This window comes from Hylobates moloch, unplaced genomic scaffold (genome assembly GCF_009828535.3).
Source record: "Hylobates moloch isolate HMO894 unplaced genomic scaffold, HMol_V3 SCAFFOLD_14, whole genome shotgun sequence".
In the NCBI taxonomy this organism is placed as follows: Eukaryota; Metazoa; Chordata; class Mammalia; order Primates; family Hylobatidae; genus Hylobates; species Hylobates moloch.
Window position 1 is genome coordinate 1,066,403 of NW_026652289.1, and position 22,059 is coordinate 1,088,461.

Below are 22,059 nucleotides of genomic sequence, written 5' to 3' on the forward strand. Positions count from 1 at the left end.
GGCTGGCGCTGGGGTCCGCGGGGCCCTGGGGAGGGTGCGGGGCGTGGGCCGGGGTCTCAGCGGGGGTCGCGGTGGCCCGGGCGCCGTGGGCTGCGTGCCGGGCGCCTGGCAGAACCGTTGCTGTGCAGCGGGTTTCCCGCCGCTAACTTTCCGCCCCAGCCTGCTAATGGGGTGGTGAGTCCCGCCCCCCAGCCTGCCCTCCGCGTCATCCTGGGCCGCCAAGTCCCACCCCCGGGTCTGGAGGAACGCATGGATCCGGCGTTCGCGCCCAGGCACGTGTTGCTTCGGGACGGGCCAGCCGGCGGGTGAACCCTGCCAGCCACGCGTGGGGCGGGCCCCTGGCACATCTCCAGGCCATTGTCTCCTGTGCCAGAAGCTTTGTAGGTGCGACTTCCCCTTGGAGCAGCTGTGGGTGCAGATCCAGCGGAGCAATCCCGAGGCGTCTCAGAGAGAGCCTGGACAGCCGCTGGAGCCTTTCCCGAGTGGGTCCTTCCAACACCTCTACAGCAGGAAAGCCATCCCCCTAGGGTCCTGTCCATCGGAAACTCCTGTCCTGGGGAGTCTGGCCTGCCTGGCCTCAGGACACAGGCTAACTAAGCTGGCCCCGAAATCCAGAATGCATCCAGAGGGAAGGTGGGATAAAGTCCTTGGAGGTGCCTGTCGGCCGCCCTGTAAAGAGGTGGCCTCCCCCTACGGAGACCCGAGGATTCCCGTACAGCCCAGATTCAATCAGCAGAGCCGAGGTCCCTCTGGCCCAGTGCACCTGCCTGCCCTGTCCAGGCCTGGGAGCCAGGCTGCCTCTCACTGGCCGCCCTTGCCTGGGTGCCACCTGTGCACTGCTTGCTGCCATTGCTAATTGCTTTCTTTCTGAAGGGGCTTTGGTGGATTTTTATAATTCCAGATAGTACAGTTATCTGTGCTGGACACAGATGAGAAAGAGTGCTTCTCGGGTGTTTGGGCCTGCAGCAGTGATAGCCGGAGGGTCTAATTATGCTGTTAGGAACCCTGAACTTGGTCATCTGAACGGGGGCGGGAGGGTGTGCAATGCTTTCTTCTTCTTTTTAAACTAGCAGGCGTTCTAAAAACGTAATGAACATTCTTGGTTAGACTTCCAGAGTAGGAGCTGGTTTAAACACGGAATGATAGGTGGCGTTTGCTTTTGTTTTGATTGCGGGTCTCCAGCCTTCTCAGGTGCTTGGAAGGACAGGGCCTGGGTGGGGGTGGTCACTGGGGACAGTGGGGCCGGGGATTTGCGGGGGCTCTTACAACCTTCTCCTGAAGGCAGGGATTCTCGCTGCTTCCCCGTGGCCCTCCTGTCTCGCCGGGGACTTCCTTCAGATGCCGGGAAGAGGCCTCAAGCTGTATGGGACTGGGCTGGGGTCTGGACACTTGGAGTCGAGGCTTCCCCTGGCTTGAGGCTGCGTTTCTATGGTGGTGACCAAGTTCCCTATCTTTCCTCTTGGAGGTGGTCTTGGCCGTGATGGCCAAGCATCTGTCAGTGGGCTACGTTCACTGCACGTACGTTGAGTATGCTGGCAGCAGAGGCTGACAGTTAAGACCAGCAGCACCCCCTTGCTGGCTGAGACTCTGGCTGTCTCTCCAAGGAAGGAATGTTCTGGTCGCTTCTGGAGGTGGCACCTTTCAGAACAGTGGGCCCAAGTACCCAGGGCTCCTGGGCCCCTGGGGGTCCTGTGGGGGGGGATCTGACTCCTGCAGCCATGGACTGTGGGCCCAGACCCTGGGCTTACTTCAGCTCCTGATGGCTCCCCGTTGTCTGCGGTGATCTTGTTGCTCTGGTTGTCTGGGGATCGGTGCGCCTGTCTAAACCTGCTGACGGGTGGGAAAGTGAACTTGACAGGGAGTCCCAGGGCCGAATGGGTCTCCCAGTGGGGAGGAGTGGGTGCAGTCCTCCAAGGTATATCCAGCTCTGCCTGTGGCTTCTCTGGGCATCAGGCTCCCTGGTGACGGAGCCCAACCTTTGTGCACTGATCTTCCCAGCTGTTGACAGGCCCTGAGGAAGCGTGGAAGGTGAGGCCGAGGCAGGCGACCATCAGATCTGCCTCAGCCTGGCAGTGGCCCCTGCCTGCGCTTCCTCCTGCCTGGCCGGCTGTTTTCATTCTGCCCCTTTGAGAACTAGGGTCCTGGCTGCCTCCAATGGAGGGTGCCGGTCCTATCTTCTTCCCAGCTGTGCCCTGCCATGGAGCTCCAGAAACCTCAAGGTTCCCCTAACCCTTCCCCCGCTTCCCTGCAGCCCCCATTGCAAGCCCACCAGCCTCTGCCTCTTAAGGGCTTCCCTGCTGTCACCTGTGTTCCTTTGTCACAGACATGAGTGTGTAGAGGTGTCAAGACGGGACCCCAGATGATGCTGATGGCTTTGCCTAAGTGGCCTGGGGAGGGTCTCTCTCTCTGGTCCCTGAAGGCCACCTCTTTCCTAAGCCTGTGTGTCAGGTTGGGGGCGGTTCAGGGAGCACTTCCAGCCTGGGTGGTCTCTGATACCTGGAGACTGAGTGCTGAGAGCCTGGGGCAGCTTTTCCTAGGGGTCCCTGGACCCCCAAAGCTGGCCCCACATCGAGGGATGCTCTGAGCCCCTGCTGGAGGGTTGGAGCAGACTCTCCTCCAATCCAGACCCTCTGCAGACCCCCCTGCCACCCTCCCAAGTCGGCCCTGTGGCGAGGCACAATTGTCTGACTGTGTCAGCCCAGTGCAGATGGGAGGGCAACCCCGCCCCACAAGGCTGCTCAGCTGCTCTCTGCATGTGCCGCATCCCCACCCCACCTGAGCAGCAGACGGCCTTTCCACGCGCACTCTGCCAGGCCTGGCCTCCGGGAGCAGAGGTCAGCTGATACAGACGTGAGGTGCACCTGTGGGGGACCAGGGCCGGGTCCTGGCCTCACTGGGTTGGCTTGGTGTGGGCGCCTGACACACTTGTTTATGGCAATTCACTTTTGACTTACTTGAAAGAGAACTTTACACCGAGTCCTTAAATAGAAACCCAGAGCCACTTGGCACCTGGAGACACGATTCTGATAAGTGGACAGGCTCCTGCCCCACAGCTGGAAGGCATGATTGGTGGTGGTGAGACGTGCTCTTGCCCGCGCCAGAGGAGCCTTTCTCCTGCGCAGAATCAGGACTGAAAGAGACAAGCCCTTGAGTGCGCTGCGTGCTCCGTCACGTGCTCTGGCCGTGTGGGGCGGGGGTGCTGCGGGATGGTCCCCAAGGTTGGATGCATGTTGCCTCGTGGATGAAGGCCCGTGGTCTGGGGTGCTCCATCTGGAACATGTCAGGTCCACTCATGGCTCCTGCCAGCTGCTTTTGTCTAGGGTAACCTGCCTCCGGCGATGTTGGGGTCCCTGGGTTCAGTGGCTGGGCCTCGGCTCCATCCCATCCTCCCTCCCATGCACGTTTCACCCCTGGCTGCCCTCAGCCCCCTCGAGGACACCTGCTTTTCCCTCTGCCCTTCCCTCACTGTGGGTTTGGCCTGCACGCCCTCCTGCCAGGGCATGGGGGCGGGTGCGTTCCCCACGCTTATGTGCAGGATCCGACCCCAGGCTGATGGGGACCTGAGGCTGGTACCTGCAGCCACCCGCTGCTGGCCACTGTGGTGTGACCAGGTGTGTCCCCGGCCTCCAGCAGCGTCCGTTCCTGCCTGTGCCCTCCCTGGGCCACCTGGGTGCCACTAGAGCAGCAGCAGGCACGTGGGCTGCCCTCAGGCCTGTGGGGTGAGGTGTGCCCACCCGACCGCCACAGCCACACGTACTGCCCAGCAGTGCCATGAGTCTAGTGTGGCCTCAAACCCTAAATTTTGTTAGTTTAGTTAATATAGTAAGTCAATTAGGTAATTAACTTGGTTTTGATTGGCATTTAAATCACTCCATGTGGCTGGAGACTTCTCTCAGCGTCGGAGACCCTGGAGGTGGTGACAGCCTGGCCTGGGGGACTCCAGCGTGGCTCAGGTGTGGGTGGCTCCTAGTTTGCTGCTACGGGGTGAGGATGGGTCTGGGGTCTGCATTCGTCTCCAGGGTGGTGTTTGGTCCTGAGTGGTGAGGAGGAGGCCGGCACTGGGCCTCGTTTTGCGGGGTAGGGAGGCCTGCAGACCATCTTCCAAGGTGCCCTGACTCCACCCCTCCTTCCAGGCAGAGCGTCACCTTCGTCCCCTCCGGGGCTACACGTGGCCTGAGCAGCATGGTGCCCTCCAGCCCAGCGGTGGAGAAGCAGGTGCCCGTGGAACCTGGGCCTGACCCCGAGCTCCGGTCCTGGCGGCGCCTTGTGTGCTACCTTTGCTTCTACGGCTTCATGGCGCAGATACGGCCAGGGGAGAGCTTCATCACCCCCTACCTCCTGGGGCCCGACAAGAACTTCACACGGGAGCAGGCACGTGGGCACCGGGGTGCCAGGGCGGCCGCCTGTGGGTGGGCGGGGAGCAGCTTCAGGGGCCAGGGCGCTTTTCCTGTTGGATGCGTGAGCACTCGAGGTTGCGGCGGGTGAGTGGCCGTGTCAGCTGATAATACGGTCCTGGAGGGAACCCGGCTGGGGTCTCACGCCCCCTGCAGCGGGCACCATCAGATGGAGGGACCTGGCTTCGGCCTAGTAACCAGGCTAGATAAAAAGTGATATTGTGTCCTGCAGAGAGGGAGGCTGCCCCCACCCCACCCGCCAGGCCGGGCTCATCGGCCCTCCTGGTGAGGAAGCCCACGTCCAACCCTGCTGGGCACCTGCCTTCAACAGAGACTTAGTGGCTATTTATCTAAAGAGATTACTGAAGGAATTTTCATTTTACTCAGCCATGAGGACAAAGGGTCTTATTGAAACTGTTCTAATGGACTTATGCCCAGTCACGGGTCTCTCAGGCCACATGAACGGTGGAGGCAGGAGCGGCCGTATCTGAAGCAGTTTCCTCCTGCAGCTGTGGGGTCCTTGTCCATAAGGCACATCCCCATAGAAGGAGCCTGGAAGCCTTTGTGGGGAAAAGCGCTCTCACAGGCCGCCGGCCCAGCTGGTCACCCCGACACCCCATCTCAGGGCCCTGGGCCTGCTCACCTGCCCATGCCAGCTGCTGTCCCCGTCCTCTGCACCCACATTGCTGTCGCTAGGCATGACTCTTGTTCCCTGCGTCTCCTGGCCAGAAAGCCGGGCCCCCACCCCTCCCAGACCCTAGAATTGTGACACTGATGTGTAGCCGAGGAGTGTGCTCTTGGAACAGCGGAGGTGCTCTTTCCCGCGTGCCCGGCTCGGAGCACCGTGCAGTGTGATTGTGTGTTGTCCCACGGCCAGCACTGCTAACCGCCAGGCTGGGTCACTTTCCAGGCGAGGACAGGGTCTTGCCCTGGCTCTGGCTGTCGGTGGCGGGGCTGGAGCGGCAGAGCCATCTCCTTGACCCCTCATGAAGTGCCTTCTGCTCCTGGCCAGTCCGCCCCTCTCCCTGCCACCCACTAACCAGATGGCATCTCTGCTCTTAGTGGAGGGCCACTGTCCACCGCCAAGGTTATTTATAGGGATGAGCATTATGTGTGGCGTTTCCCTTAAAATAACAAAATAAGAAAAGTCTCTAGAGCGAAAATGTTTAAATCCCATCTGCCTGCCCTCTCATGTTGCACATTCACGGATTAAAAAGTAGATTCCAGAAATTAATCCATTCCACCAGGCCTTGGATATCATCAGAGGGATGATGGGTGCAGGCGCTGTGCGCACCTGCCACTTGGTGGGGCCCCCTGATCTCAGCCCCTCTGGCTGCACGAGAGGCCCGGGGAGAGCTTCATCACCGCCCTGCCTCCTGGGGCCCGACAAGAACTTCACGTGGGAGCAGGCACGTGGGCGCTGGGGTGCGGGGGCGGCCACCAGTAGGTGGGCGGGGAGCAGCTTCGGGGGCAAGGGAGGCCCGGCCTGCCAGGACTCGCCAGCCCCTGCTGTTGCCAGGCTTGTGTCTAGGAAGTTCACGTAAATGGTGTCTTGTGACCCAGCTTTTGCAAGTTGCTCTCCTGCCCAATCTGGCTTGAGAGACGTTCCACGTGGGTTCAAGGCTGTTCTTAAGCTGCGCCTCCTGGGTTGAACTACAAGGTGCTTATCTGCTGCTTTGCTGGAGGTGATTAGGGGATTCTGGCTTCTCCCACTGCAGGTGATGGCTATGGGTAGAGCACGAGCCGGCAGCCTCAGGTGGTGGGCCTTGACCCAGCTGGCCCGGGCTGGGACTTAAATGCTGCTTCCTCCGCAGCCTGCCACAGGCTGCCCGTGTTCCCCTCACCAGCTCGGGTGGGCTGCTGGGCGCCGGCCGTCTGGCCACGGTGAGGAACGCGGTTTCCTTTGCTCACGTTTGCTCTACCTGCCTTTCTCCCGCTGTGGGCCGGTGTTTCCTGGCAGCCCTGCAGTTGCTGTCCTCCTTGGACCTGGTTCCCTTTTCTGCCTCCTGGGGACCCCGCGCCCTTGGGATTGGACTGGCTGTGTGTTACATACGGTGTTTCTCTGGAGTTATTTTGGATTTGGCCAAATTTCTCTCCAGGGTTTCTGCTTTGAGTGTCAGCTGAGAGCGCTTTCCTCGGCCCAGTCTGTGAGCTGCTCCTGGGTGGGTTGAGGTTGCCTGGGCCCCCGCTGGAACTGTGCCGTGTGGTGGGAGCTGCAGCCCCCGCCCTCCTCCGGGGAGACCCCCCGGCCCAGGCCCCTGTGCACAGCAGTCCCTCCTGACCTGCGGCCCATGCCCTGTTTCCAGCCAGCCCCTGTTGGGTGCCCTTCTGTGGCATCCAGTCCTGCTGCCCCACGCCTGGCCCTGCCCTTGTGTCCTGCCTGTCTTCGGGCCTTTGTCCACCTTCCGGACCCCCTGTTCAGAGAAGCCGCCCTGAGGCCGTCTGGGCCTAGATTTGGGCCCAGCTCCCTGCACTCTGCCCATTCAGCTTGGACCCCAACCAAGACCTGTGGACAGCAGGGCCGACGCTGGGCTCAGGCAGCAGGAGGCTGTCCTCGTGTCAGAGCCGTGGCCGCCTGACAGATGCCACCTCCCTGCTGGGACCATTGTGGGGGCCCCTCCCCCAGCAGCCTTGTAAGTGGGACGGAGGTCACAGCTCTGGGCAGAGTCTCCCTGCTGTCTGCCTGCCAAGGCTGAGGAAGGGGGAGTAGGGGCCATCGAGGAGGTGCAGGGAGAGGAGCGGGAGGGCTCTGGGTGGGTGTTAGGGGGTGTTCAGGCTCCACGTTGACCCCGTGGTCTGCCAAGGGGGAGCTCTACACTCAGACCCTCAACTAAGACCAGGAGGTGCCTGATGAGGCCCAGCCTGCAGAGCCAGCTCCTGGTGGAAGAGGAAATGAGGCATGCTTCATTCATTCAGAGGTGGGTGAGGCTTCTAGCACCCCTGGCCGCCCTTTTCCAGAGAGCCGTGGGGTCTGGGGAGAGCCTCTCTGCTGGCTGTCTACCATTTTGACTCTGGGCTGTGGGCAGGACCTGTGCCCTGGCCAGGGGCTGGGGCTGTCATGCCCCCGCGTGGCCTCCTGTGTCTGGGGGTCAGGGGGTCCCTGAGGTCCTAGGAGGGGCCCTGCCTCTGAGCCGCTTCTTTCGGAATCTGCAGGGGTTCCCTGGGCTGGCCTGAGGAGGAGCCTCCCCTAGTCGAGCAGGCCATCAGCCAGGAGAGCTTGCCCACGGAGGGGCTGTTTGATGTCCCTAGGACATTGCTGTAAACACAGTGCAGAAGCCGATGGCTGGCCCTGAGGCTCTCTGTGACCCGGTGTGGTCACTCAGCCTCCTGGCACATGACCTGCCCTCAGAGTGTCCTGGAATGTCCTTAGCAGGACGGAGTGCGGGAGGGACCTTGGGTGCCTGGTGCTGCTGGGACCACAGCCTTTGGGTCAGCCTGGCCTCCATGAGGGTGCAGGCTCCGGGGTGTGACCTCAGGGTGCCCTGAGGTGGGGTCTCTGGGCAGCCTTCCCCTGAGCCCCTGGGAAGCTTCTCAGCATGCCGGCCTGGCTGCAGGGTCCTATTGCCCAGCTGTTCACAGTAGCTGGTGGCCAGGCTCTGAGCCTATCGGGCCACACATCTTGGGTGTGTCAGACACGAGGCCGAGAGGCCCTGGGGAGGTGGCGTGACTTGGCGCAGCACCCCCTGTGCTGACCCAGGGTTTGGTCCTGTCAAGTGTGGCTGGCAGGGGCTGAGGTCACCTGGGACGGCACAAGTAGGGCTGTGGGGTTGCTGGTGGTCAGGCCTGAGTTGGGTGGGGCCTGCTGGAGGCCCAGAGTCCAGCAGGGCCCTGCTGGCTCACCTGGTACCAACCTCCAGCGGATCTGAGGTGGGGTCTGGTGGGGCCTGTGGGCAGGGCCACCTGCTGACAATGCACCTGGGCCAGGGTAGGCTCCAAGCATAGGGTGGCTCCCACGTCGGTCCCCAGGGAGGGGCAAGGCAAGTGGCTTGGGCCTCACAGGGGTGGGTCCTCTTCCTCTGGACTGTGCTCAGGTGTGCCCAAGTGTGCCCGCAGCAGCCCTGGCCCCTGCCAAGACAGCCGAGGACGTTTGGTGCCTGCCTGGAGTGGAGTCTGGGGCAGTGCCCTCTGACCTTGTCCTGTAGGAGGTAGCACCCCCAGCCCCATGCCCAGCTCCACGTTCCCATGGAAGGTGGATGTGTGTTGAGGCCACAGGCATGGAAGCCAGGCCTGGAGTGTCCACCAGCAGCTCAGTGGCCAAGGCTGTGGAGCTGGGTTCCCACATAACATGTGATGGAGGAGGTGGGGGTGGGCAGGCTGACAGCCTGTGCTCCGCCTCCTGGGTGGGTGCAGGGTGCCTGCAGGGGCGCTTGCCCCCCTCCTTGCCCCTGGGTTGGAGTCTGGCCTTAAAGACCTTGCTCTGGGGGCAAGTTTGAGATGGGAGTGCGCAGCCCTGGGCCCTCTGCCCTACCCCACACCCTCTCTTTCCCCTTCTTCCCCTTCCTGTCTTTCTTCCCCTGCCGGGTTCCCCTACGAACAGTCCCTCCCACGAACCTGCTGTTCCTGATCCTGCCCTTCCTTTCTGTGTCTTCTGTTTTTGTCTCTCTCCGGGAAGGATGGAAGGAGCTTGTGCTGGTGTGAATAGGTATGGGTTACAGCTGTGTTTTTCATAGTGTTTAAAATGAAATAAAACCATGTTTTTATTCTATTAAAAATAGAGAAGCTGGCTGGGTGTGGTGGCTGGCGCCTGTAATCCCAGCACTTTGGGAGGCCAAGGTGGGCAGATCACCTGAGGTCAGGAGTTCGAGACCAGCCTGCCCAACATGGTGAAACCCCATCTCTACTAAAAATAAAAAAATTAGCCCGACGTGGTGGTATGCACCTGTCATCTCAGCTACTCAGGAGGCTGAGGCAGGAGAATTGCTTGAACCTGGGAGGTGGAGGTTGCAGTGAGCTAAGAGATAGTGCCACTGCACTCCAGCCTGGGCAACAGAGCAAGACTCTGTCTCAAGAAAAAAATAAAAATAGAGAAGCTTAGATGAACAGGATTGTTAATGACGATTCCTTCTGTGGCCACTGCCAGCTTTCTGCAGGCAAACGCTCCCAGGCTCCTGGGACGGTCGGGAGCCAGAGGTCCCTGTTCAGAGAGGACGATGCAATGGGACATGGGACAGGGGTGTGTTGGGGAGAGGGGTCACACCAGGCAGTGTTGGGGCAGGAAGCCGTCAGCAGCCATGACCTCGGGCGGGCTGTGTCCGCCGCAGCCGCAGCATTGCTAACGCCTGGTGGGGCGCACGCCCGCCTGTCCGCAGGTCACGAACGAGATCACGCCGGTGCTGTCGTACTCCTACCTGGCCGTGCTGGTGCCCGTGTTCCTGCTTACCGACTACCTGCGCTACACGCCGGTGCTGCTGCTGCAGGGGCTCAGCTTCGTGTCGGTGTGGCTGCTGCTGCTGCTGGGCCACTCGGTGGCGCACATGCAGCTCATGGAGCTCTTCTACAGCGTCACCATGGCCGCGCGCATCGCCTATTCGTCCTACATCTTCTCTCTCGTGCGGCCCGCGCGCTACCAGCGTGTGGCCGGCTACTCGCGCGCTGCGGTGCTGCTGGGCGTGTTCACCAGCTCCGTGCTGGGCCAGCTGCTGGTCACCGTGGGCCGAGTCTCCTTCTCCACGCTCAACTACATCTCTCTGGCCTTCCTCGCCTTCAGCGTGGTCCTCGCCCTCTTCCTGAAGCGCCCCAAGCGCAGCCTCTTCTTCAACCGCGACGACCGGGGGCGGTGCGAGACCTCGGTTTCGGAGCTGGAGCGCATGAACCCCGGCCCGGGCGGGAAGCTGGGACACGCTCTGCGGGTGGCCTGCGGGGGCTCAGTGCTGGCGCGGATGCTGCGGGAGCTTGGGGACAGCCTGCGGCGGCCGCAGCTGCGCCTGTGGTCCCTCTGGTGGGTCTTCAACTCGGCCGGCTACTACCTGGTGGTCTACTACGTGCACATCCTGTGGAACGAGGTGGACCCCACCACCAACAGTGCGCGGGTCTACAACGGCGCGGCCGATGCTGCCTCCACGCTGCTGGGTACGCGTGCCCTGGTCCCCGAGGCTCCTTCCCCCAGAGGCTCCCCGTCCATCTCCGCCTGCCCCGTGGATCCTTCCCCCGGAGGCTCCCCGCCACCTCCCCCTGCCCCGTGGATCCTTCCCCCGGAGGCTCCCCGCCACCTCCCCCTGCCCCGTGGATCTTTCCCAGAGGCTCCCCGCCACCTCCTCCTGCCCCGTGGCCCCCCAGGGCCGCCGCAACTCCCCATTCCTCCCCTCTCAGGCGCCATCACGTCCTTCGCCGCCGGCTTCGTGAAGATCCGCTGGGCGCGCTGGTCCAAGCTGCTCATCGCAGGCGTCACGGCCACGCAGGCGGGGCTGGTCTTCCTTCTGGCCCACACGCGCCACCCTAGCAGCATCTGGCTGTGCTACGCGGCCTTCGTGCTGTTCCGCGGCTCCTACCAGTTCCTCGTGCCCATCGCCACGTGAGTTCCAGAAGGGTGGGAAGCGGGGGGCGGGCAGGCGCCAGGATCAAGCCCCACGCTTCGCTGGGTGCTCCCACCTTCCTGCCGCGCCCCAGCGGCCCCGCCAGCCACCTGGAGCTGACCAGGGTCCCCGCTTGCCTCTCCCTGGGACCTCGGGCGTCCCTGCCTGTGCCGTCCTGCCGCTCCCCCAGGCCCTCGGTGCTCCTCTCTGAAGCCTGCTGGGCTCACAGCCTTGCCCTGCTCCCAACCCCACCCTGCTCCCAACCCCACCCTGCTCCCAACCCCACCCTCCAGGCCCCTGGCTGCTGAGACCCCATCCAGGCAGGAGTGGGAGCACGCACCTGTGTGAGTTCATCCTCAGCTTACACTCACGCCAGGCACTCACACCACACACACACCACACACTCACACATGGACACACACCACACACTCATGAACACACACCACATGCTCAGATGGACACCCACTACACTCACATGAACGCATCACATGCTTACCCATAGACACACATCACACATAGACACACACCACACACATGGACACACCACATGTTCACGGACAGCCACCACACTCACATGAACGCACCATATGCTTACACATGGATGCACACCACACATGGACACACACCACACACTCACATGGACACACCAGACACAGATACACACACCACACACATGGACACAACACATGCTCACACATGGATACACACCACACGCTCACACATGGACACAACACGTTCACACATGGACAACACACGCTCACACATGGAGACACCCACACATTGACACACTCCCACCACATACTGAGACCACACACACTGACACAGACACTGACCCTGTGCGCTCACACCGGCCCCTGCCTCCCTGGACCTGCCCCCTCTTTCCTGCCCGCTGGGAGGACTTTGGCCCCAGCCCAGTTCCCCTTCCTGGGCTTCCCCTCCGGGGTGGCCCCCGAGCCCGTCTCCCTCCCTCCGTGGGTCATCCTCCTGGGGCTTTTGCTGGTCACGAGCCTGTTTGAGCTGAGAGCGCCCTCCTGACCCTTGCATTGTGCCTTCTGCGTCGGTGGCCTCACCCCTGCAGCATCCTGCCTGGATGTGCCCGGCCCTGTACGTCTCCATCCTCCCCGCATGCAGGCAGCAGTCTCCTGGCATGGGCAGCCCGGCCCACCCTTTTCTCCCGCCCCTGCCATACTTGGGGCCCCTTCTGCTCCTGTGTGGCCGCCTTCTCCATGCTCCCCGAGGCCCACACTGGGCTCCTGCCGTCCCCGGCTTGTGAAGGCCCGGCGTGATCTTGCTGGGGCCCCCCTCCCTGACCTGCCAGCACTGTGGAAAGGGCCAGAGCCTCTGCTGACGTGCCGTCCCATTGCTGCGTCCAGGGGGACAACGCCCGAAAGGTTTTAGTTGTAAAGTCACTGATGCCTGTCGCAAAAAAAATCTCATACGGTGCAGCAGCGTGCAAAGCAGAAAACTGCTGTTTGCTACGGGGAATCCCAGCATTTTCTGCTTGTCTGTGTTGGGTTGATGTCAGACACAGATGCAGGTGGTCACTCCTGGTCATGAGTGGTGGGCCTTACAACCCATCCCCAGTCTGTGGGTAAAGTCACCATTTCCATTTTTCTTACATGAGGAAAACACTGAGATGAATGCCCTACCACCTACATTTTTGTTTCCAAATTCTAATAATGACCCTCAGGTGGATTCCTGGAAGGGGAATGGCCAGGTTGGAGAGTATGTGATTTTGAAAGAAGGTTTCTGTCAATATTGCAGGTATCCTGCAGGCCGGCATGTGGTCTTCCTCCCCGTCAGGATGGTGGAGTGGCCTCCCCACCCTCCCTGAGCCCCTGACGGGCCGGCTGGGCTCCCAGCCTTTCCTTAACCAGAGTGAGGCCGGCCGGCCTGCTGTGGACTGAGTGGCGCCTGTGTGTCTCCTGACTGTGTTGGGACTTGCTTCCTTCCCTGCTGATCTGGGGAGCATTCATCTGTATCATGTATTTCTAATCACCTGTGCCCCCATCACGCCCCGCACTCGTTTGCCTTTAATTCAACTCACAGTGTTACTCTGAGTGTCCTTGGAAGCACCCTGGGGGCTGGCCTGGGTTCTGCCCTGCCCAGCACCGGCGTCCAGAAGCTCTTGTTTGTGCTGGGTCCTCCCTGTTGTTTGTCTGCCCTTCATCCCACTGACCTGCTCACCGGGACCTCTGTGTGCTTCCTGTCCTCCCTGCTGCCCGCCCACCTGCCTGCCCCCCCCCCCCCCCCCCGCCCGTCTCCACTGTCCCCCTGTCAACAGTGCCCGGCAGCACAGACCCCTCTGCCCTTCTCTAAAGGGTTTCTGGGCATTTTTGTTTACTTTTTCTTCAGGTGAACTTTAGGACATTTTTTGTCCAGTTATTTTTTTTTTAAGCACTTTGCGGGTTTTAATTGGAACTGCATCCAAAGACTAATTTTTTTTTTTTTTGGAGACGGAGTCTCGCTCTGTCACCCAGGCTGGAGTGCAGTGGCGCGATCTCGGCTCACTGCAAGCTCCGCCTCCCGGGTTCACGCCATTCTCCTGCCTCGGCCTCTCCGAGTAGCTGGGACTACAGGTGCCCGCCACCACGCCCGGCTAATTTTTTGTATTTTTAGTAGAGACGGGGTTTCACCGTGGTCTCGATCTCCTGACCTCGTGATCCGCCCTCCTCGGCCTCCCAAAGTGCTGGGATTACAAGCGTGAGCCACCGCGTCCAGCCAAAGACTAGTTTCTTTGCAGAGCACCAGAAGCCTGGCGTGTCACCTCTCCACGTCAGGAATGTGGTGCCTTCATTCCTGGACATGTTCATGCCACCGCTCACCTCCAGGGCCCGCCGTAACTGGCTGCCACTCACCTCCAGGGCCCACCCTGCCCGCTGCCACTCACCTCCAGGGCCCGCCCTAACCTGTTGCCACTCACCTCCAGGGCCTGCCCTGCCCAGCTGCCACTCACCTCCAGGGCCCACTCTATCTGGCTGCCACTCACCTCCAGGGCCCACCCTGCCCAGCTGCCACTCACCTCCAGGGCCCACTCTATCTGGCTGCCACTCATCTCCAGGGCCTGCCCTGCCTCCAGGCCCCCCCTCCCCTTCAGCTGCCACTCAACTCCAGGGCCTGCCTTGCCTGGCTGCTGCTCATTCACCGACTCTGTAGTTTCACTGCTCTTCTAATTTATCAAACATTTAATCATGAAAGACTTTCGTTCCAGACTTTTCTGTCTGTGCCCAGAGGTTCTTTTGATGATTTTCTGAGTGTTTTGAGATGCCTGTGACCTGGTCTGTCCCAGAGCTCATGGGAGCCCTTCCAGGCATCTCAAGTTTGTGTTTTGTGACACCCATTGTATAGGTTCAGCATCCCTAATCAAAACAGCCAGAATTCAGTCAGGCGCAGTGGCTCACACCTGTGATCCCAGCACTTTGGGAGGCCGAGGCGGGCGGATCACCTGAGGCCAGGAGCTCGAGACCAGCCTGGCCAACATGGTGAAACTCTGTCTACTAAAAATACAAAAATTAGCTGGGCGTGATGGCGCATGCCTGTAATCCCAGCTACTCGAAAGGCTGAGACAGGAGTATTGCTTGAACCCAGGAGGCAGAGGTTGCAGTGAGCTGAGATTGTGCCATTGCATGCCTGGGCAACAGAGTGAGAATCCATCTAAAAAAAAAATAAAAAAAAAATCCAGAATTTGAAATACTCCAAAATCTGACAGTTTTTGAGCACTAGAAACACAACGCAGTGGAAAATCCCACACCTGACGTTGTTTGACGAGTCTCAGAACGCAAAGGTTTCTTCATGCACAAAATCACTGCAGAACTCGGGGTGAGGCCCTAGGCAGTAGCAGGCAACCCCTTTGCTTGCAAATGTCTGTTAGGTATTATATAAACTCACCTTCCGGCTGTGTGTATACAGTGTATGTGAGCATAAATGAATTTTGTGTTTACACTTGGGTTCCATCCTCAAGATAATCTCATTGTGGATATGTGAATATTCCAAAACCCAAAACGTCTGGTCCCAGGCATTTTGGATAAGGGACCCTCACTCTATACTGAGCCAGGGGGACGTGGCAGCTCCCAAAATGGCCCCTCGAGGGTGGCCTGGGTGCTGGCTCCTGCCTGGCAGGGGCGGGCATGTGTGGGAGAGATGGGGGCCTGGTGGGGGGCTTGTGCGTGCCCCGGGATCCCATGGCTGCTGGGCGGTTCATGGGCTGGTGGGAGCTGGGCTGCAGGCTTTTCCCTGTGGCTGCTTCTCGTTCTCCCAGCAGCGCCTGATCTGCTCACTCTTCCCGTTCAGCTTTCAGATCGCATCGTCTCTGTCTAAAGAGCTCTGTGCCCTGGTCTTCGGGGTCAACACGTTCTTTGCCACCATCGTCAAGACCGTCATCACTTTCATTGTCTCGGACGTGCGGGGCCTGGGGCTCCCGGTCCGCCAGCAGGTGAGCCCATTTCAGGCCTGCGTCCTTGGGGATGGAAGCTACTTGTGGGGACGCTGTCAAGGCCTCCTAGTGCCCGCCTGATGTGGAACCCACTGTGGGCTTGGGGGCACAGGGTGTGGGCCTGGGGCTTCCAGTGGGACACACTAGGCCAGCGAGAGCAGAAAGAGAGGGAGACCCCATCGGGGCTCCGTTGTTGTGGGCGGGAGCCTCTGTCAGGCCCTGGGCCTCGGTGGGAGCGACTGAGCCTCTGCTCGCCACGGCAGAGCTGTCCCTGTCTCCACTCTCTGCCTGTGGCTGCCGGAACTTGGTGTCCTTGAGTCCTGGCTAGAGGCCACGTGAGCTTTGTTCTCTTCAGGAAGGAGAGCTGAGCAGAGCCACTCAGCAGTGTTGGCGCGCAGGCCTCTGCAGGTGCCCTCCCCTTTCCCACCTCTCGCGGGCCTTTGCCGCTTCTGAGAAGAGCTGGAAAACACACATTTAACTCCTGAGGGTCCCAGCCAAGGCCGGGTCTCCGAGTGAGCTGGAATCAGCCACAGTGGGCGTGGTGTGAGAGGTCCTTCCAGGCTCCTCAGGACTGCCCCAGCCTGCAGCTAGACAGATGCCCTTGGTGGGTGGGACAAGGGCTTTGTCCACCTGGGGCCCAGGTCTTACTGGGCAGGAGCACTGTCAGGGTTAGCCCTGATCCTCTGAGGGGGCTGAGTCTGTTCAGCCTCAGTGACTCCAGAGCTCAGGGTGAGGCCCGGGCAGTAGCAGGCATCCCCTTTGGCTCGCAATGCCTGTTAGGTGAGGATGGCTGTTGCTCACTCATCGAAATGCATTCTTTAGCCCAAGAGTGTCATTAGGGCCTGTCCACACTGGCAGGTCATGTGGCCCTGTTCCACAGAGCCCTCCGGGTACAATGCCCCCAAGCCCAGGTGTGAACACTTGGGGCAGGTGAGCCTCCGAGGCCCGGGGGTGAACACTCAGGGCAGGTGACCTTCCAAGGCCTGGGAGTAAACGCTCGGGGCAGGTGAGCCGCTGACGCCCAGGGGTGAATGTGTCCAGGCCTGGCCTGGGTGGACACAGCCCCCTGGTGGCCGGGCTGGTCTCAGGTCTGCAGAAAGGGGGCCTAGAAGGCTTCTATTGAACGCATGGCCCCAGGGCGGGGTGCCGGCAGCAGTCCAGCTGGCTTTGGAGGGGCTCCAGCACCCGGGAGCAGGTCCTCCCCATTCTTGGAGCCCCGAGTTACCTCTGTCCCCGGACAGCAGTGGCTGCCAGCATGTATGGTCAGGGAGCGCCTGTCCCAGGGATACTCCAACAGCCCTGTGGGGCCCCAGCCAGGCTGGGCCTGGCTTCTGACCTGCCTGTGGGTGCTGACTGCCCCTGACTACCGTGCCCGCCCCACCTCCATCCCTCTGTGACTGCCTCTTGTTCAGCCCCTGGCAGCTGGAGGGGCAGATGCCTGAGGGCCCTTTGGGGACCTTGTGCGTGTGCTCCCCTGCAGCTGCCCTGTGGAGGGGACCCCTCACAGTGGGCTTCTGAGGGCCCATGGGGGCTTGGTGCAGGGGGTGGAGCAGTTCTTCCCCAGAGGGCTGGTCACGAGGAAGCTCTTCCCTTCCTTATCTGGTCCTGGTCCTGGTGTGGCCGCGAAGCCCATGGGGGAGACGGCTCTGGGGAGGTGGAGGCAGGTTCTGGCCTGTGGTTCCTGGCTGCCTCTTGTCACATAGAAAAAGAAACACATGGACTTTTCTCTGGCTGGTTCGATTTCTAGGTTAAAAAGTAACTAGTGGGGCGTTTATGCTCATGGCTAGACATTCTGTTGACTCCAGAGGAGGTGGTGCCGGCTCATCTTGCCCCCCCCCCCCCCCCCCCCCCCCCGCCGTCTGTTACTGGGTGCCGAGTGTCCACTCTCGTTCCTCCAGCATGGGGAGAACAGCTGGGCCAGGAGTTCAGGCTTGGTTGGGGGTAGAGTCTGGAGATGGGTGGGAGCAGTGATGGAGCACAGGAGGACAGACAGGCCTAGAGCTTGCCTGGGTTTGCCTGCTTTTTAAATTAAGCTTTATATTTGGGTAATCTTATATTCACATGCTGTTTAATAAATAATACAGGGAGATCCATGTACCCCGTACCCAGTACCCAGTTTTCACAGTGGTCACATCTTGCAGTTCTGTAGCACATCACGACCAGCATGGTGACAGTCAGGATCCAGAACATTCTATCCCCACAGGGATCCCTCACACTGTTCTTTATGGCCATGGCCCACCCTACTCCCAGCCTCACCTCCTCTTTAACCCCTGGCAACCACTACCCTCTTCTCTGCTTGTATGATTTTGTCATTTCAGGAGTGTTGAATAAACACAGCTATGCACTGTGTATCATTTAGGGATTGGCTCTTTTCACTCAACATTGCTCTGTGAACATTCATCCAGGTTGTTACTGTGGCTCTAGCTGATTCCTTCTTGCTGCTGAGTGGTGTTCCAGGGTGTAGATACAGCACGCTTTCTTTATTCACCATTCTAAGACTTGTTTCCAGTGTGGGGTATTACAAATAAAGCTGCTACAGACATTCTTTTATAGGTTTTTGTGTGACTATAGGTTTTCCTTTCCCTGGGACACACACCCAGAAGTGCAAGTGCTGGGTCACCAGGTAGTTGCCTGTTTCTTTCCAGGAAAGCAGCAGGGAAGCAGCCCACTTTCCATAGCAGTCGTACCGTTTTATATCACCACCAGCAGACTTTGAGATCCAGTCACAGCGTCTTCAGTATGTCGTGTTGCCACTAGTTTTTATTTTGGCCGTTGTGATAGGTGTAGTGATATTTCATTGTGGTTTTAATTTGCACTTCCCTGGGGGATAATGTTGTTTTAATTTGCACTTCCCTGGGGGATAATGATGTTGAACATCTTTTTATGTCCTTATTTTCCATTTGCAAAATCTTCACGTCTTCTGCCCATTTTCTCATTGGATTGTTCATTTTTATACTCTTGAGTTTTAAGCATTGTTTGTGTATTCCAGATATTAGTCCTCCGTTGGATATATACAGTTTGCAGTTTTTTTTCCAACTCTGTAGCTGGTCGTCTCATCTACTTAACGTGGTCTTTTACAGAACAAGTGTTTTTTAACTCCCATGAGGTCTGATTTAACAGTTTTTCCTTTTATGGAAACTCTTTGCGTAGCCCTGAATTCAGAAGATTTTCCTCAAATTTCTTTTTTAAAGTTTCGTGTTTTTACATTTAAGTCTCTGATCAGCTTTGAGTTAATTTTTGTATAAGATGTGAAGTTTAGGTTGAGGTCACTTTTTGTTTGGCCTGCGTGTATCCATTTATTCCAGCATCATTTGTTGAAAAGACTTAGCTCTCCCCATTGAATTACTTTCGCACCTTTGTCAAAAGTTGGGCATATTGCTGGGCGCGGTGGCTCACGCCTGTAATCCCAGCACTTTGGGAGGCCGAGGCGGGCGGATCACGAGGTCAGGAGATCGAGACCACGGTGAAACCCCGTCTCTACTAAAAATACAAAAAAATTAGCTGGGCGTGGTGGCGGGCGCCTGTAGTCCCAGCTACTCGGAGAGGCTGAGGCAGGAGAATGGTGTGAACCCGGGAGGCGGAGCTTGCAGTGAGTGGAGATTGCGCCACTGCACTCCAGCCTGGGCGACAGAGGGAGACTCTGTCTCCAAAAAAAAAAAAAAAAAAGTTGGGCACATTTATGTGAATCTGTTTCTGGGTTCTTTATCCTGTTCCGTTGAACTATGTGTTTACTCTTGTACCAATATCACAGTCTTGGTTATGAAGCTTTATAGCAAGTTTTGAAATTGGATAGACTGATTCCTCCAACTTCTTTTTATTCAAAATTGTTTTGACTATTATAGTTTCTTTGCCTTTCCATATACATTGTAGAGTAATCTTGTCTATGTCTGCAAAAATTCTTGCTCAGATTTTGTCAGGAATTGCAATTAAGCCAGTGTATCAATTCTGGGAGAACTGACGTGTTTACTGTGTTGTTTTCCAATCCATGAACATGGTATATCTTTCCATTTATTTAGATCTTTGATTTCTTTCAGCATTTTGTAGTTTTTAGCATATGAGTACTATACATGTTTTTAGTTTATACTTTTTTTCAAGTAGATCAAACCATATTTTGAAATTTGTTATCTGCATTAGTCTGTTTGGGCTGCCGTAGCAAAATATCACAAACTGGGTGACAAACAACAGAAATATATTCTCTCACAGTTCTGGCGGCTGGAAGTCTGAGATTAAGGTGTTGGCAGGTTGGTTTCTCTCTTCTGGGCTTGCAGGTGGCATCTTCACCCTTTGTCTTCATATGGTCTTTTTTTCTGTGTATATGGTCCTCCCTGGTATCTTTTTTTTTTTTTTTTTTTTGAGATGGAGTTTCGCTCTTGTTGCCCAGGCTGGAGTGCAATGGTGCGATCTCGGCTCACCACAACCTCCTCCTCCCGGGTTCAAGCAATTCTCTTGCCTCAGCCTCCCAAGTAGCTGGGATTACAGGCATGTGCCACCATGCCTGGCTAATTTCATGTTTTTAGTAGAGATGGGGTTTCCCCACGTTGGCCAGGCTAGTCTCGAACTCCGGACCTCAGGTGATCCGCCCGCCTCGGCCTCCCAAAGTGCTGGGGTTACAGGCGTGAGCCACCGCGCCCGGCTAGTGTCTGTCTTCTTATAAGGACATCCAGTCAGGTTGGAGTAAGATGCCGTCCTTGTGACCTCATTTAACCGTAATTACCTTTTGAAAGGCCCTGTCTTCAAATGCAGTGACATTGCGAGTTAGGGCTTCAACATATGAATTGGGTGATGGGTTCACAATTCATTCCATAATAGTGTATACATGTTCATTGCTAGTGTATAGAAATATAGTTGATACTTGTGTGTTTATCTTGTATACTGCAATTTTGCTGAGCTTATTAGTTGTAGGAGGCTTTTCCATTTTTTGGTCTTTGTTTTTTAAATTCCTTGAGATTTTCTCTGTAGATAATTACGTCATCTGCAAATATTTCTTCCTTTCTGACCTGTATATCTTTTATTTCTTTTTCTTGACTTAGTGCACTGGCTGGAACTTTATTAGTTCGTTCTTTCTGCTTGCTTTAGATTTATTTTGCTCTTTTTTCTAGGTTCTTGAGGTGAGATATTGATTTGAGACTTTTCCTCTTTGCTAATTTATGCATCTAATGCTATAAATTTCCCCACACAGTACTGCTTTAGTTGCATCCCACAAATCTTAATAGGCTGTGTTTTCATTTTCATTCCTTTCAGTGTGTTTTTTGATGCATCATTATTTCAAATTTTGTTGTTTAATTTCCAGGTGTTTTGAGATTTTCCTGTTATCTTTCTGTTATTAATTTTTTTTGATTCTATTGTGATCAGAAAACACATTATTATTTCAGTTCTTATAAATTTAAGATTTGTCTTATGACCCAGAATATTATCTGTTTTGATACACTGTGGACACTTTGAAAGAATGTATATTCTGCTTTTGGGTGGAGTGTTCTGTAAATGCTGATCAGATCCTGTTGGCTGATGGTATTGATTTCCTCTCAGTTCTTGTGGATTTTCTGTCTAGTTTTATCATTATTGAGAGGGGGTATTGAAGTCCCCTAAGTATAATTGTGGATCTGTTTCTCCTTTCAGTTCTGTCATGTTTTTGCTTCATATATTGGCAGCTCTTTTGTTTGTTGCATACACGTTTGGGATTGAAATTTCTTTTGGTAGACTGACCCTCTTGTCAATTGTGCAGTAGTGGGATTACATAATGTCCTTCTCTGTCTCTGCTGTCCCTGGTCTCTTTTTTTTTTTTTTTTGCTTGAAAGTTTATTTTACCTGACGTTAATATAGCCACCCCTGCTTTCCTTTGATTAATGTTCGCATGATACATCTTTTTCCATCGTTTTACTTTCAACCTTCCTATCTTGGTATATTGGAAGTGAGTTTCTTGTAGACAGCATGTAGTTGAGTCATGTTTTTAAATCTACTTTGCTAATCTCTGTCTTACAGTTGGTGCATTTAGACCATTTATATTTGATGTGATAATTTGTATATTAGGACCTAAGTCTGCCATTTAGTTTTTAATTTTTCATTTATTCTCTGTTTTTAGTTTGTTTATATTTTTTGCAGCTTCCAATGGGTTACTTGTACATCCTTTAGAATTTTGTTTGGTTTATCTATTGTGTTTTTGAATGTACTTAGTATAGCTTTTTTGGTTGCTTTATGTATTACATTAATACATAAAGTTGGAGTGAAGTATAGAAACTTTGCCTTCCTTTATGTCACTTTATCATCTCCTGCTTTACAGTACAATTATCTTAAATATTTTCTCTACATACCTTTATTGCTACATAAGAAAATATTGTAATTTTTGCATTAATCATCAACATATTTTAGAAAACTAAAGAAGGAAAGTCTGTTTTATTTACCCATAATGTTGCCTACTGTGGTATTTCCCCTTTCCTGTTATTTCAAAATTCTTTCCTTCTTTAGTAATTTCCTTTCTGTTTAGAGAACTTGTTTTTTGTTTGTTTGTTGTTTGCCATTATTTTAGATAGATCTGCTGGTTACATATTTCTTCTCTTAGTTTTTTTTCATCTGAGAGTGTCTTGATTGCTCTTTTATTCTCAAAGGATGATGTTTTCACTGGATATAGGATGTTGGGTAGACAGTGTTCTTTCTTTTAGCCTGTGAGAAATGTGGTGCCCCTTCCTCATAGCTTTCAGGATTTTTGATGAGAAATTACTGTTAT

General features: G+C 56.1%; 1 protein-coding gene across 7 annotated transcripts in view; it reads left to right on the plus strand.

The window, feature by feature from the left end:
* Positions 1 to 22,059, plus strand: part of SLC19A1 (solute carrier family 19 member 1) — a 45,338-nt gene that overhangs the window by 19,393 nt on the left and 3,886 nt on the right. For 4 of the 7 annotated variants that reach the window (XM_032174594.2, XM_058427342.1, XM_058427343.1 and 1 more), the window contains exons 2-5: positions 4,134 to 4,371; positions 9,704 to 10,463; positions 10,704 to 10,905; positions 15,197 to 15,338. In XM_032174594.2, the coding sequence (XP_032030485.1) occupies positions 4,183 to 4,371; positions 9,704 to 10,463; positions 10,704 to 10,905; positions 15,197 to 15,338 (1,293 nt within the window). In that variant the 5' untranslated portion in view covers positions 4,134 to 4,182. Of the gene's footprint in view, positions 1 to 281; positions 385 to 4,133; positions 4,372 to 7,254; positions 7,313 to 9,703; positions 10,464 to 10,703; positions 10,906 to 15,196; positions 15,339 to 22,059 lie in introns of those variants that run through there. The other 3 variants (XM_032174587.2, XM_032174589.2, XM_032174592.2) reach the window with 3 other exon arrangements.